We start from the raw sequence: 14,503 nt of genomic DNA on the forward strand, positions 1-14,503 counted from the left end.
CTTTTTTAAAATTGACAAACATTTGTGTGTAAAAAGGCAGACACAAGTTTCAAGAGATACTCTAGCAGCTTTAGCAGACACAGATGCTAAGTCCAGTCTTAGAGGGAGCCGGAGGGAACCACAAACATTTAAGCCGCCTCTTTATCAGCAACAGCCCACAGGCTGCCTCTCTCCAGTTAGTCTTCCATACATAGGGTAACCAACTTATCCCAGCTTGTCTGGGGCTTTCCCGGGTTTTCCAATGAAAGCCCTGTGTCTTAAGAACATGCTCTGCCCCAGGCAAACCTGGATGTTGGTCACTCTATAGTAAGCTAACAGTGGTGGACAGGATATGGCTGGAGTACATTAGAAAAAGGAGGATACTAACAAAATAATTCTGCTTTGGGAAGAAACGCTATATTGCAGAATCCTACTTAGAAACAACTAAGTAATCTTAGCTTGATTTTCTTTTTTAAAAACTTTTTATTTTGGAATAATTATAGATTCAGAGGAAGTTACAAACGTAGCGTAGAGATATCCTGTATACTCTTCTCTCAGTTTCCCCGTAAGAGTTACATCCTATATAACAACAGTTTGAGAACAAAACCAAAAAACTGACATTGGTACAATGTGAGTATATAGTTCTAGGTGATTTTATCACATATGTAGATTCATGTAACTACCACCACAATCAAGACACAGAACTATTCCATCACCACAAAATCTCCCTTACACTACCTTGGGGTGATTTTTTTTAAGTCTCCAGATTTATAAAACATAAAAATCTACTAGCTGACACAAACAGGTGAAGTTAGTTTCTCCATACTTTAGCCAAACAATAACACAATGTGGTCACCTATCAGCTTCTTGCAGAAACTAGGTACCCAAATTTTAACATATAGCTCAGGCTTTTAACTCAATTTTCCCCCTCAACATAAACTACTCGTTCTTTTGGGGTGGGGGAGGGGAGGGCAATGCTGGCAGGAATTGCTTAACTTGTCAAAATTAGGCCTGAATCAAAGACAAGTCAGCGGAGAATTAAGAAATGCTATTCACAGTTTAAAAGTGTGGATTCCTTTAAGAATTCCCTATTAGTCCCTGTCTTCTCACCCAGATTCTCCCACTCCATTACTTCTCAGAGTTCCTGGAGGAGACCAACAAGAGCTCTGATACAGAAAGGCAACAAAAACCTCTGACTCAAAAAATAATAACCAGACCAACTAGGGTAGTACGCAACTCCATGCCCTTTATAGAAAATCTGTCATTATAAAGCACATGTCAATTGGATCAAGATTAAGATGCACTAGAAGATCACGTTATGAACTACCTATGGTTCTGATCTATCAGAAATCCTAGATCTTATAAAGTTTTAGAACTATATATTGCTGCTCTGTTTCAGATATAAACCAGCACACTAAAATGATGAGAAACTAATCACCTGGAAAAAAAGGAAAAGAAAGAAATTCTTAAAAGATAAAATAGTTTAAAATTATTCTGAACACAAGTTCATATCCAATATTCTGAAGATGGTTGTTTTGTTTTTAATAAAACTCAAGTTCTAAACAGACTGGGGTGGACTTCATAACCTTTACATATAATCCTAAAATCCTCTGAGGGGGGCAAGATGAAAGCAGAACAAGTACTACACTGGACCATTCCAGAATTCTAACATTCTAAATCCAATTACTAAAAGCTCACAGCAATATGTGTCATAGCTGAAACCGCCCTTGAAGAGAGAATTCTTGAATGGATTTTTGAAGGCAGAAGAAAGGCCTAGCCCTTATTTGAACTTTTATCTGTATTTATTGAAGGTGAAGGTAAACTGCAAAGTTTTATTTCTGAAAGGTGCTCATTTCTTTACTAAAATACTTAAAATCCAGGCACAAAAGCAACTCATGCACGATACTTATTATGATAAATCTGTGAATTCGGTAATTACTCTCAAATCCATACAAATTACATTAAGAATTCTTTTAGATTATGTTAATTTTATTAGAAATGAATTTTAGCATTAATCAGCCAATAAATATTTAATCACCCTATTTGTACTAAGCATTCACATTTCTACATAAAACCACTAGTAGAGTTAAGCCTTACTTTTACTATGAATTACTCACTATAAAAGACTAGCTTACAAGTGGCATAAGAAAAGGCTTTTTTTTTTTTTAAGATTTTATTTATTTATTTGACTGAGAAAGAGAGACAGCAAGAGAGGGAATACAAGCAGGAGGAGTGGGAGAGGGAAAAGCAGGCTTCTCACCGAGCAGGGAGCCCGGAGCAGAGAGCCCAGAGCAGAGAGCCCAGAGCAGGAAGCCTGACGCAGGGAGCCCAATGCAGGGCTCGATCCCAGGACCCTGGGATCACGACCCGAGCCGAGGGCAGACGCTTAATGACTGAGCCACCCAGGCACCCCAGCTCCCTTTTTTTTTTAAATCTGTGTCTAGTTCTTTCAAGCACTAACAAATCTGAAATAAAAACAGTAAAGCTTCTAGCAATAATTATGTAACATGAACAGAAGGTGACAATTTCTGCCATATTTTAATCTCTGATAGTCAATGATTTTCTATAATTTTTTTCTTCAAAAATGCTTTCTACCAGTCAAATCATATTTCTTGAACTAGACATAATTGATCTGACATTACAGAAATTTATTTCATGTTATTCAGCCAACATCACTATAAATTTAAGGGAGAGTATAATCTAAATGAAACTTAGTAATGGAACAGCTATTCATCATATTCTAACAATCCTCAATAAATATTACAAAGGAACATGTAGTCATTAATGCTAGGAGGGGTGGGGCTGAAGCTGGAAATATAATGATCCTAAGGATGTGCAAATTTCACTTTTCACAGAAAATGTGGTGAATTTCTAGCTATGGTTGTACTGGAATTACTGATCCATAAGTACCTTCTTCATTCAGGAAACAATCTATTGCTCACTGAGAACGTCCTGGTTCATACGAATGTTATCTTTCCTTAACAACAAGAAGAATGTGTTTGAAGTGCTAGTCATCTAGGAGTGCTGAAACAAGCTCGTGATCTAGGGTTTCATCACAGAAATAAGAGCCGGATTTAAACGAGAAGGCTTGGATATTGCCTCAATATTTCACGTATCTTCTGAGGGCTTTCTATCTTTTCAAGGAGAAGATGAGGATTTTCCCCAGAGATAGAGCCATCAAGCCCAGGCTTAAAAAGAAAACAAAGAAACCCCCAAACAAACAAACAAACTAGGTTATTTCTGAAAGGGCTCAGGTAGAATCCTCGTTCCAGTTCCCAGCAAAAGCCACCCCCTAAGACTGAGCCTTTCTCCTGGGTCACGTCAGAGGTTTCACACGGGAAAAAGGCCAAAGTGACTGCCGAGTGCAGACATCAGGCTCACCTGACTGCGTCAGCATGGGAGCAGTGGTGCCGACTGAGCCCCCAACTGAGGGCTGCTGAGGACTGCCTCAGGCGCGCTTTTGTGGCTCTTTTCCTCCTGTTGTCCATTTGGAAGGAGAGTGCTTCAGAGATGACAAAGAACAGGAAAACAAAATTCACACAAAGGAAAAGAAAAGTCCCCTCACTAAGGCACATCACACATAATCCTAACAGCAAGTAATACAATAAGCCTGCAAAGCAGCCACAGACTGCTGTTCCGAAGAGAACAAATATCCTGGGAAGACAAACTGGAGAGAGGCTGACTACAGAGCAGATCCTGACGTAAAGGGGAAAGAGGTGGCCATCAGCTTGTGTGTCCTGCTGGCCTAGTGACGGAATCAAACAATGGCCCGATTATGAAATACAAATTCTGAATATATGTTAATAACGGCAATAATGGCTTGATAAATCAATCTTTTTCCTTCTTCCCGCAGACCAAATTATGCAGACATGTCACAATCATAACCATCTGAGGATCCAAAAAGCAGTCATGTTTGTTCACAACTTCTGAAAGTCTGAAAGCCTAAAGATCCAGATTTTTTTTTCACGATGAAGTTTCCAAAGTAGTTAGAACAGGTAGATGATCCCATGTAGAAATCAACCTGCTTTTTTCGTCACCTTACAGGAGAAAAATAAAGTCAAAATTCTACAACTTACCCTTTCTACTTCATGGCATTTTTTCAAGGCATCCCCGTACCTCCCCAAACGCTGGTAAGCAGAAATGCATTCGGTTTGAAACCACATACACTGCATTTCATTTAGATTTTCCATGGCAGATGTTCCTTCCTGAAAAGGAAGCATTCATAAATATAGGAAGCAAACAATAAACGAGATCCTAAAAACCTCATTTTCTCTTTTACAACTATGGCTACAAGTATTATTATGACAATAAATAGCAATAAACAAATATCTCAAGGTGCTTCCAAAGGCTCCTGCTGATTCAAAATTACGTAATGTCTTCTTTACCCAGCTCTGTTGGGGTATTCAACACTCTACCCAGAAAAGATATCAGATGGCTGAAGCTAAGTTTTTGAACACCAAAACTTCTATTTAAACTATTTAAGACAGGGGCGCCTGGTGGCTTAGCTGGTGAAGTGTCTTGACTCTTGATCTCAGCTCACATCTTGATCTCAGGGTTGAGTTCAAGCCCTGTGTTGGGCTCCATGCCGGGCGTGAAGCCTACTTAATGAATGAACGAACCATTTAAGGCAGTAATCCTATGAAGCATTGCCTAGCTTCTTTTTAAGCAAATGCTGTTTGGCCTTTCCTTGATGGCTCAGGGTCACCATGATGTACACCCATTATTGCTGAATCTGTTAGGAATAGTTCCAAGCCTGCTTTCCAGGGTCCCAGTCTCCTCCCTTCATCTTAGGCTATCGGTTGATACTGTCTTCATGTCCGTGCATCTGCTTCCTGTTCCATGCCAGCTCCTCTCATTTGCAGTGGCTGACGAAGCCAAATAAGGGTACTTGTGAAGAATACTTGTTAACTCGGGTTCAATGAGAATTCTGAGCAGAGTGTAAGACCTAAAGTACCTAGTTTCAATGGAGGGCCACTGAAGCTTTGTCACAATTTACAAGAGTTATTTCAGGGGCACCTGGGTGGCTCAGATGGTTAAGCGTCTGCCTTCAGCTCAGGTCATGATCTCCAGGTCCTGGGATCGAGCCCCACATCCAGCTCTCAGCTCGGCCGGGAGCCTGCTTCTCCCTCTCCTTCTGCCTCTCCCCCTGCTTGTGCTTCCTCTGTCTCTATCTCAAATGAATAAAAGTTTAAAAAAATCTTAAAAAAAAAAGAGTTATTTCAAATATATTTTATGTGCCCCACCAGGGAAGATGGTAAAGGTACACGTACATAAATAATTTCAGTCTTCAGTTCTTTTTCACACTCATTTTTGGGTGACCAGTTCAATTTTCAGCATTCTCATTAAAAGTATAAACACTGGTTATCTCTCAGTAAATGGAATTATAGGTGTATGCTATTTCTTCCTTATGGTTGTAAGTATTTTCCATTTTTTGATAACTACATATTTTTGTAAGAAATCTACATTATTTTTCATTTGAAAATCTTTACTAACTAGAACTGTCCAGTTTGCATCAGCAACTCTGTACAGAAACTCTAAAAAACCTGTGGAAAATCTGCAAGAAGGAAATGTGCCACTTCACTGACTTATTAGCATCAGATAGAATCACTTATAATCAGATGTGAAGTGACTGTTGAAGCTTAAGCAGTCTTCCTCCTCTGGCTCAGAGGGCTATCCGCCACCATTATGGACACGCCTGGCCCAACAGAAGCAGCTCTCCATCCGGCAGGACAACTTGTCAAGAAGAGTAGGTGACCAGACGCAATTCTGACAAGCCAGCTGGACCACAGATTTCAGAGACTCCTCTCCTCAAACAGCCAACCTTTCCCCTTCTTCCTCATTCTGTCGTGCCTTTTCAGACACATCCTGGCTGAGTGTGGCTTGGGGTGCACATGTGCGTGTTGGTTTTTAAAATCACTGGACTTACTCAACTTCAGAAGTTGTGTACGCTCATTTTACTTGCACTTTCCTTCTCATCTCCGCCCTGGCCTTCCAGGTGGTTCTCTTCTGCACAAACACTGCTGCTTTTACATCTATTCTTGTACTGTCTTCCCATCTCCAAAACTGTGCTGCAGTGCGAAGGACATGGAAGCCTGTGAGCCCCAGCACTCTGTACTATGTGACCCCTTCAGAGCCTCGATCACCTTGCTACAAAATGCCAACACATGGTTCAGTGCTACGTGAGCATAAACACTATCATGATTGTCCTCATTTTATTTTTCTTTCTCCTAACCTGATACCCATCATTCTTGCTAATGGTTTTCCCCCACAATACATCTACCATTTTGCATCTGTTGATCCTGCAGCATGTGAATTTCAGAAACATTAGTCAGTGCAGTTTCTGCTCCTATTACAATTCTAAAACATGGGTTTTAGTGTCAGAGACCCTTAAGCTAGAATCCTGGCTCCAAATTGAATGACTAGCTGGGTGATCTCCAGCTGGCACAGAACCTGATCACTCTAAATATTTTTTTTCTTAAAGATTTTATTTATTTATTTGACAGAGAGAGAGATAGCGACAGCAGGAACCCAAGCAGGGGGAGTGGGAGTGGGAGAAGCGGGCTTCCCGCAGAGCAGGGAAACCGATGTGGGGCTCGATCCCAGGACCCTGAGATCACGACCTGAGCCGAAGACAGACACTTAACCGACTGAGCCACCCAGGCGCCCCCACTCTAAATATTTTCTTAACTATAACATGGGACTGGGGCGCCTGGGTGGCTCAGTCATTAAGCATCTGCCTTCGGCTCAGGTCATAATCCCAGCGTCCTGGGATCAAGCCTCACATCAGGCTCCCTGCTCCGCGGGAAGCCTGCTTCTCCCTCTCCCACTCCCCCTGCTTGTGTTCCCTCTCTCATTGTGTCTCTCTCTGTCAAATAAATAAATAAAATCTTAAAAAAAAAAAAAACTGTAACATGGGACTAATGATATCAGGACTGGTAGGATTAAGTGAGATTATGGATATAAAGTACTTAGCTCAGTGCTTAGTAACTGTTAAAGCTTTCTATTTCCCCTTACAAATGGTATACAAATTATTTGCATTACTCTAAATATAAGAAAGTAGAATTCAGGCAGGTTCAGAAGAAAAAGCCATTTTTATGATGAGCAAGAGACAACAAATGGTGTATAGGTAGTAGCCTTTAAAGAAAATTTAAATGTGTGAGATATATATATATATACACATATTACACACACACAGATAGCACACATTTAAATTTTCATAAAAGGCTACTACCTATATACTATTTGTTGTCTCTAATACACATATATGTCATATATATGACATATATGTATATATGAAATATCTGTATATATGACAGATTATTTATCAATACCTACTAACACCAGACTTAAGTTTATGCCACTTTGATAGTACAAAATGAGATCTTACTGTTTCCCTGATTACTAATGAAAGCAACTTTTTTGGCCATTCCATTTTCCACTTCTGTGAACTAACTATTCACACGCTTTGCCAATGTTTCTCTTGTCTTTCTCTTATTGAGGTTTAGTGTATTTTTGTTTCTATGACATTCTTCTAAGTAGTTAAATTTTCACAATAAAAGCTCAAGCTATTCTGTGACTTCTAAATTATAGGAGGTTTTTATAAACACCCCAACACAACCAGAATCTAGTTAACAGTTAAGGAAGGTGGTACACTGGGGCTGTATTAGGAATACCTTAGTATCACAGGGCACAGTGCCAACTTACTTTCATCTAAAATCATTTACTCACAAACACCAGCACTAAAGCCCTCCACTGTGCACGTAATGTGCACTTGGAGGTAAAAATTATTTATTCCCAAGTATCTTCATTAAAAGTAGGAAACTACACTTGGAAACATGGTTTCCTCATTATGCCTCAAAGTCACATTCAATGTGTATTAAATAACCATTTCAGTGAATTCTTTGTGGAGTTCTTTATAAGTTCTTATTCCATCATATGGACTGGAAATACCTTCTCCAATTCTATGCTTATTTTGCTTATGGTTATTTTTGTTATAGGTAAACTTTAATTTTAATATGGTCAAATATATTAATTTTACTCTTACACTTAAGGTTTTCAGTGCCTTAAGAAATGCTTCCTACCTCAAACTCTAAAGATAAATCACAATACTTTCTTTAATCAAGATGCAACTGATTTATGTGCACTAGAAGAATGTCATTTTATTTTTGTCAATACAAATAACTCATTGTGTCAGCAATGTCTTTCCAGCTCTGATTCTGAAAGCACCTCTGGCTATATACCAAGTTTCCAAATATGCGTGAATCTGTTTCTGACCTTACCTGTTCCATTAGTCTACATATATATATATTTTTTTAAAGACTTATTTATTTATTTATTTGACAGAGAGACACAGCGAGAGAGGGAACACAAACTGGGGGAGCGGGAGAGGGAGAAGCAGGCTTCCCGCCGAGCAGGGAGCCCAATGCGGGGCTCGATCCCAAGGCCCCGGGATCATGACTTGAGCCAAAGGCAGATGCTTAATGACTGAGCCACGCAGGCACCCCTAGTCTACATATATTTTAACCATAAACTTATTATTTTCATAACAAGATAGAAAGTCCACGTGGTAAAAAATATGTAAGGATGGTGAAGGAGGGAAAGGAAAGGAATAGATGTTTAGCCCAACAATTTTGGAGAACTTAAATTCTAAAATGCCAGAGACTATAGTCCACAAATGTTAGTCCTTTTTTTTTTTTAAAGATTTAGTTATTTGAGAGAGAGAGAGAGCATGTGCACGCGAGTGGGGGGAGGGGCAGAGAGAGAGAATCTCAAGCAGACTCTACAGAGAGTGGAGCCTGACGTGGGGCTTGATCTCATGACCCTGAGATCATGACCTGAGCTGAAACCCACAGTTGAAGGCTTAACCGACTGAGCCACCCAGGGCACCCCCACAAATGTTAGTTCTACACAGAAAGAATTCTATGAGCAGTTCTGAAACAATTGTAAGAGAGAAATTAAAAAGCTGCCACAAGTTACTAATGAGACAAAAAAGTTGTAAACTGAATATTACACATAAGCACCGAAGTCTGGCATATTGCTTGTTTGTGTATAAAGGTATTGTGTTCCTAGGACTGTCTTCCAACCACCTGCCACCAGAAGCACGCACACACACTCAACCACAGGAAGAAACCATACTCAGGACTCAACCTAGATGGGATTCATACAAATAGTAACAAAAAGTGAATTCTTTTGAATTTTAGTGGCAAACTTCACAAATCATCAAAGACCTGAAGTTTAATTTTAAACTCAGAAAAGTACATGCTCATGTATGGTATTTCCTACCCTTGTGAACTTGGAGCACATTTCTTCTGCTTCTTTTACCATATTTGCTCGAAGCATATACTTTGCACATTTCGAATTGATGAATCTATCAGCTGTGTCCAAAGACTGTGCTTCATCCATCCACTTTGCAGCTTCTTTGAGATTACCTATATGCTTTAAGAAATGAAAGTATTAAAGAAACCACAGTATTTATGACTAAGAGATTATGGGTAAATATAAATAGAAAAAGTTGATAAAGACAAACTAGAAATTTGGTACCATTTCTATCAAACAGATCTAGAAATCTTCCGATAAATTACATTCACATTTACTAAGAGATGTATCAAGGGATTACCACTGATTAATACACTGATTATACCACTATGTAACATAAAACTCCCTAGGATTATTAGTGTTAGAAATAGATTATCAGGGTACCCTAGAAGTTATTTTAGGTATAGAAAAAACTCCAGGGATTCTTAGTATCAAATTCATCAACTATTGAAAAACATGACTAAGATTTTACCTTGTAAATTTTTGCTTTCATATAGAATAATTCTATTAGAGTTGGAGTACTAGCAATTGCAGCATTAATATAATCCAAAGCCAAAGAATATTGCCCAAGTTTATCAAAGTGCTGTGCCAGGAAATACTGAACCCAGAGCAGTGTTGTCGGGGGTTCCTTCTCCCCATTCTCTGCAATCAAACAAATATAACATTACTATAGAGAAGAAGGCAAAGTAAAGCAAATCACATACTTTCTCCCTTAACGCATGATGAAATTAATACTTACTATAAGAATAAGCAATAAAAACGCAGAAAGACAATCAATTTCAAAAGAGAAAGGTAGGACTTCATGCCATAAAGTTCAAATAGCAGAAGTCAGGCAGAGAAACAAGATGCTGGTTTCACAGGCTTCTAACCCCTACGTCACTCCGAAGAAACCGTCCTGGGGGAAAGAGGTCCATAGGTCTAACTCTGAATTCCCTGACTGAGAATGTAAGGCAGCAGGCCCAGGAAAAGTCAGGGGAAACAGATGGGTGAAGAGAAGTCCCTAACAACCACTGCGAGACACCCACACAGGCCAGGGCTTTGCATTTCCTAGGTCTCAACCCTACATCAGGGGAAGCCAAAGTTGAAGCGTATGAAGATACCTTCCTGACAAGACGGAGTGAACCCTCCTACGTGACGAAAGCAGTCACCCACAGTCAGCTGAGTTCTATCCTGTTGCCCACTCTGAACCCTGAGCTACAGAGGAGTAGATCAAGAAATACCAAGCTCTCAAAATGGATTTCAGCAGGGAAGACACACAGGTCTGCAATTGGGTAGAAAGAGGAGAAAGGAGAATTTACCCACACCATAGGAAAAAAACAGGTTTCCTAGACTAGCTAATCAAATGAAAGAACAATGCAAACACAGAAATTAGCATAAATTAAAACAAGTAATAAATAAGGGAAAGAGACAAGCATTTATCTTGTTCCTTTTTTTTTTTTTTAAGATTTTATTTATTTATTTGACAGAGAGACACAGCGAGAGACGGAACACAAGCAGGGGGAGTGGGAGAGGGAGAAGCGGGCTTCCCGCCGAGCAGGGCCCCGGGATCATGACCTGAGCCACCCAGGCACACCTATCCTGTTCCTTTTATATAAACCATATTTCAGGGGAACCAAATATTTGATGAGGGCAAGTTCTTTATAAGAAGCATTCTAGTTATTAAATGCAGGGGAAAAAATGACTCGAATGAAATAAGGGATTGAGGCAATGGTCCTCAGGGACTGCCAAAATCATCAGGTAAGAGGAACTTTTTAACCAGCAGATGAGGCTGACCACGTCTGAACCCGGACCAATCATAACATCACAAAGAGAAACAACCAGAATGTCTTCTGGCTCCAGATGTGAGACAACAGGAAGTACAAAGCATCACGTAAGTATTCACAAAAACCTGGATCTAATCAAGCCTGTGAATCTCACTATAAGTTTACAGGAAATATGGAGAGCAAAATATATTAAATGATACCAGGAGAAAGCAATCAGCCAAATCCCTAATATGGAACGTTCCATAAGACAAATGACCTTTCAACAAATAGCATTTTGTTTTGTTTTGTTTTTTAATGGGAGGGGAGGTTACTGCTCAAGATTAAAAGACTATCAGAGACATAACCAAACGTAAAGTCTAGACCTTTTTGCTGGAGCCAAATGAGCCAATTATACAGACATTTTTTGAGGTAACTGGGGGAACTTGCATGATTGGGTGTTAGATATTATGATATGAGCGTTAATTTGTGTGAGATAGCACCATGGTTGCATCTTCTATGTAAGTGTTTTAAACAGTTAGAGATGCACGCTAAAGTACGGACAGGTTAAACAGGATGTCTGCTTTAAAAAATACCCCAGAAAAGAAAGTAGACAGAAGATAACTTCAGATAGGACTGGCAAAATGTTGGCCAGAGGCTGGGTGATGGGGACACAAGGGTTCACTCTCCCATTTACTTCTGTGTCTGTTATTATGAAGTTTGTTTCAAACTAACAAAAACAAAAGGGCGATAACATGTAAAAGACACGTGAAGAACTCCGACTAAAGTTACCATCTGCAAGACTGAAAGCATTCTAGAATGTTTTCTAAACTAAGATGCCTTGATTTACATATGTCCCTATAAAGAGAGAAACAAAGCACCAAATCATATAGAATTTAAAGTAATAAAAGAATAGAAAGAACAGAGAAGTAGGAATTTGGGAAAAATAGGTTTCAATATAAACTGTATGATCTTAGCAAGCCACTCAACCTCTCATGTCTGTTTACTCATGTTAAAACAGAGTTAACTCCCACCTCACAAGATTATGGAAAATTTAAATTAAGTAAGATTGAAAGTGCTCTTCTCATTTCATTCACTAATCCAAAAACTATTTAGTAAATAGGTCTCATGTAGCACATACATAAAATATAAGCTAGTTTTATTGTAAGTGATTAAAACTGGATTGAAATGAGTAATCAAATTCCAATTCAATCAATTTAAACTTACCATAAGGGCTAAAAAAGTCACACGTTTTAAGAGAGGCTTCATAATTCGTAACAAGCTCCTGGATTATAGAAATCTGTTAAAGAAACATAGTTTTAAAATTTTTAAATATTTTATTGAAGGTACTGGTATTTACTGTGGAGTACATTAGATCTGGAAACAATGTAGAGGTTATTTCAGGACTATAAATTAACTAAACTACTAGGGTGTCTGTTCTCCCCCCACCTCCCCCCCGCCGCTCCCCACTGTGTGAGGGGAAAGCAAGAAAAACACAGACAATATACTGTTTTCTTTATTAATAGTAAAACAGAATCTCATTAATTTCTCATCCCAATAAGGAGGTTTGAGTTTTCAAAGAACAAAAATTACTACAAAACCTTTTTTTTTTTTTTCCAATAGTTTATTTGCCTTTTGCTTCTCACTGTTATATTGGGAAACTGAAAACCATTATGTATTCAGATTTTCTAAAGCTACTTACTCATAACAAAAAAGTCAAGAGAAATGATCCAAATGACATAGTGATTCAATGGAAAAGGTTAAGTAAACTCTAAACTAGATGTTTACACTCCCTTTACTTTTAATGATCATTTTGATAAACAAATTTGCATTTCAATGCCCCCTCAACTCCGAATGAAATATGATAAGCCACACTGTTAACTGTGCTCTGCCCTGAAGGTGGCAAACAAAAAGTGACATGAATCTGAAGTGCAAGAAAAAAAAACAGCTTATATTATACAATTGGTTTTAAGTGCCTATTGATGTTAACTGCTCAGAATGAGCTGGAAAATATATAACTATCTTATTTATGAACTTCAAAACAGTAAGGTTTAGGGCACCTGGATGGCTCAGTTTTTGGTTAAGCATCTGCCTTCCCGCTCAGGTTATAATCTCGGAGTCCCGGATCGAGTCCCGCATCAGGCTCTCGGCTGAGCAGGGAGTCTGCTTCTCCCTCTGACCCTCCCCCCTTCTTGTGCTCTGTCTCACTCACCCTTTCTCTTCCAAATAAATAAAATCTTTTTTTTTAAAGAGTAAAGGTTTTAAAAGTGAAGGAAATCCATTAAAACTTCTAATAGTATCTGACCAATGTGGTATTATTTTAATAGTGATAATTTTAAAGTTTTCTAGTTTTAAAACTTGGGATACCACTAATACTACCAGACAAAAGGAACATACCAGATGGGAACGACAATAAGAAGCCAGTAACTGTTATAAGTGCTTTACATGTATTAAAATAATAATTTTAGTAATTAGTCAACCCTACAGGGCACTGTTTTAGGTACTTTACTTGTATTAACTCACTTGTCCTCAGAAGAACCCTGCGAGGTGTGCACTATTATTAACTTGATCTTACAGGTGAAAGGAAAATAAAAATAAGCTGAAAGTGTACCATGGTGGAGCCAGAATTTAACCCAAGCAACAAGGCTCCAGAAAGTGGCTTCTAACTACTTGGTGTATCAATGAGTGGACGAGACACGGAACATTTATAACTAATAGGCAATTCTCCTGGACTCACAGGGATACATTAAGACTAGAGACTAAGAGCAGGACAGGAAACTTTCCCTGATCAGTTTTAGTGCACAAAACACCAAGTGGTTCCCATTAAATCAGCCAGAGCATGGAAAATATAAAATGATCTCTGTCTGCAAATTGTATGACCTTAATTGTAAAACCCCTAACAGTTCCGGGGTACTGGGGTGGCTCAGTTAAGTGTCTGACTCTTGATTTCAGCTCAGGTAATGATCTCAGGGTCCTGGGATCGAGCACTGAGTCAGGCTCCATGCTGAGTGTGGAACCTGCTTAAGAGTCTCTCTCTGTCTGCCCCTCCCCTACCTCAAAAAAACCCCAACAATTCCAAAAACAAAAAAAAAACTGTTAAAACTAACAAATGAATTCACCAAAGTAACAAGATACAAAGTCAACACGCAAAAACCAGTTGTATTTCTATACAGAAACAATGAACAACCTAAAAAAAAAAACCTATAAAAACAATTCCATTCACAATAGCATCAAAAAGAATAAAATACTTAGGAATCAACTTAACCAAGGAAGTGAATGACTTGTATAATGAAAACTACAAAATATGGCTGGAATACGCAAATGAACGAAACACATCCCATGTTCATGGATTGGAACACAACATTATTAAAATGTCAATTCTTGTCAACTATACTTCAATAAAAAACATTTTTAATGTCAATACTACCCAAAGAGATGTACAGCTTCAATGTGATCACTATCAGAATCCC

General features: G+C 38.7%; 1 protein-coding gene across 4 annotated transcripts in view; it reads right to left on the reverse strand.

Moving 5' to 3' along the window:
* The window catches only part of NAA16 (N-alpha-acetyltransferase 16, NatA auxiliary subunit), a 66,088-nt gene that overhangs the window by 11,136 nt on the left and 40,449 nt on the right, over window positions 1-14,503 (reverse strand). For all 4 annotated transcript variants that reach the window (XM_028106485.2, XM_028106478.2, XM_028106473.2 and 1 more), the window contains 4 exons: window positions 12,261-12,333; window positions 9,767-9,936; window positions 9,262-9,414; window positions 4,056-4,184 (listed from right to left, as the gene is read on the reverse strand). In XM_028106485.2, coding sequence (XP_027962286.1) covers window positions 4,056-4,184; window positions 9,262-9,414; window positions 9,767-9,936; window positions 12,261-12,333 — 525 coding nt within the window. The remainder of the gene's footprint in view (window positions 1-4,055; window positions 4,185-9,261; window positions 9,415-9,766; window positions 9,937-12,260; window positions 12,334-14,503) is intronic.

The sequence above is a fragment of the Eumetopias jubatus genome, unplaced genomic scaffold (genome assembly GCF_037043125.1).
Source record: "Eumetopias jubatus isolate StellerSeaLion01/CBP00866 unplaced genomic scaffold, mEumJub1_p1.0 scaffold_3, whole genome shotgun sequence".
NCBI classification, from domain to species: Eukaryota; Metazoa; Chordata; class Mammalia; order Carnivora; family Otariidae; genus Eumetopias; species Eumetopias jubatus.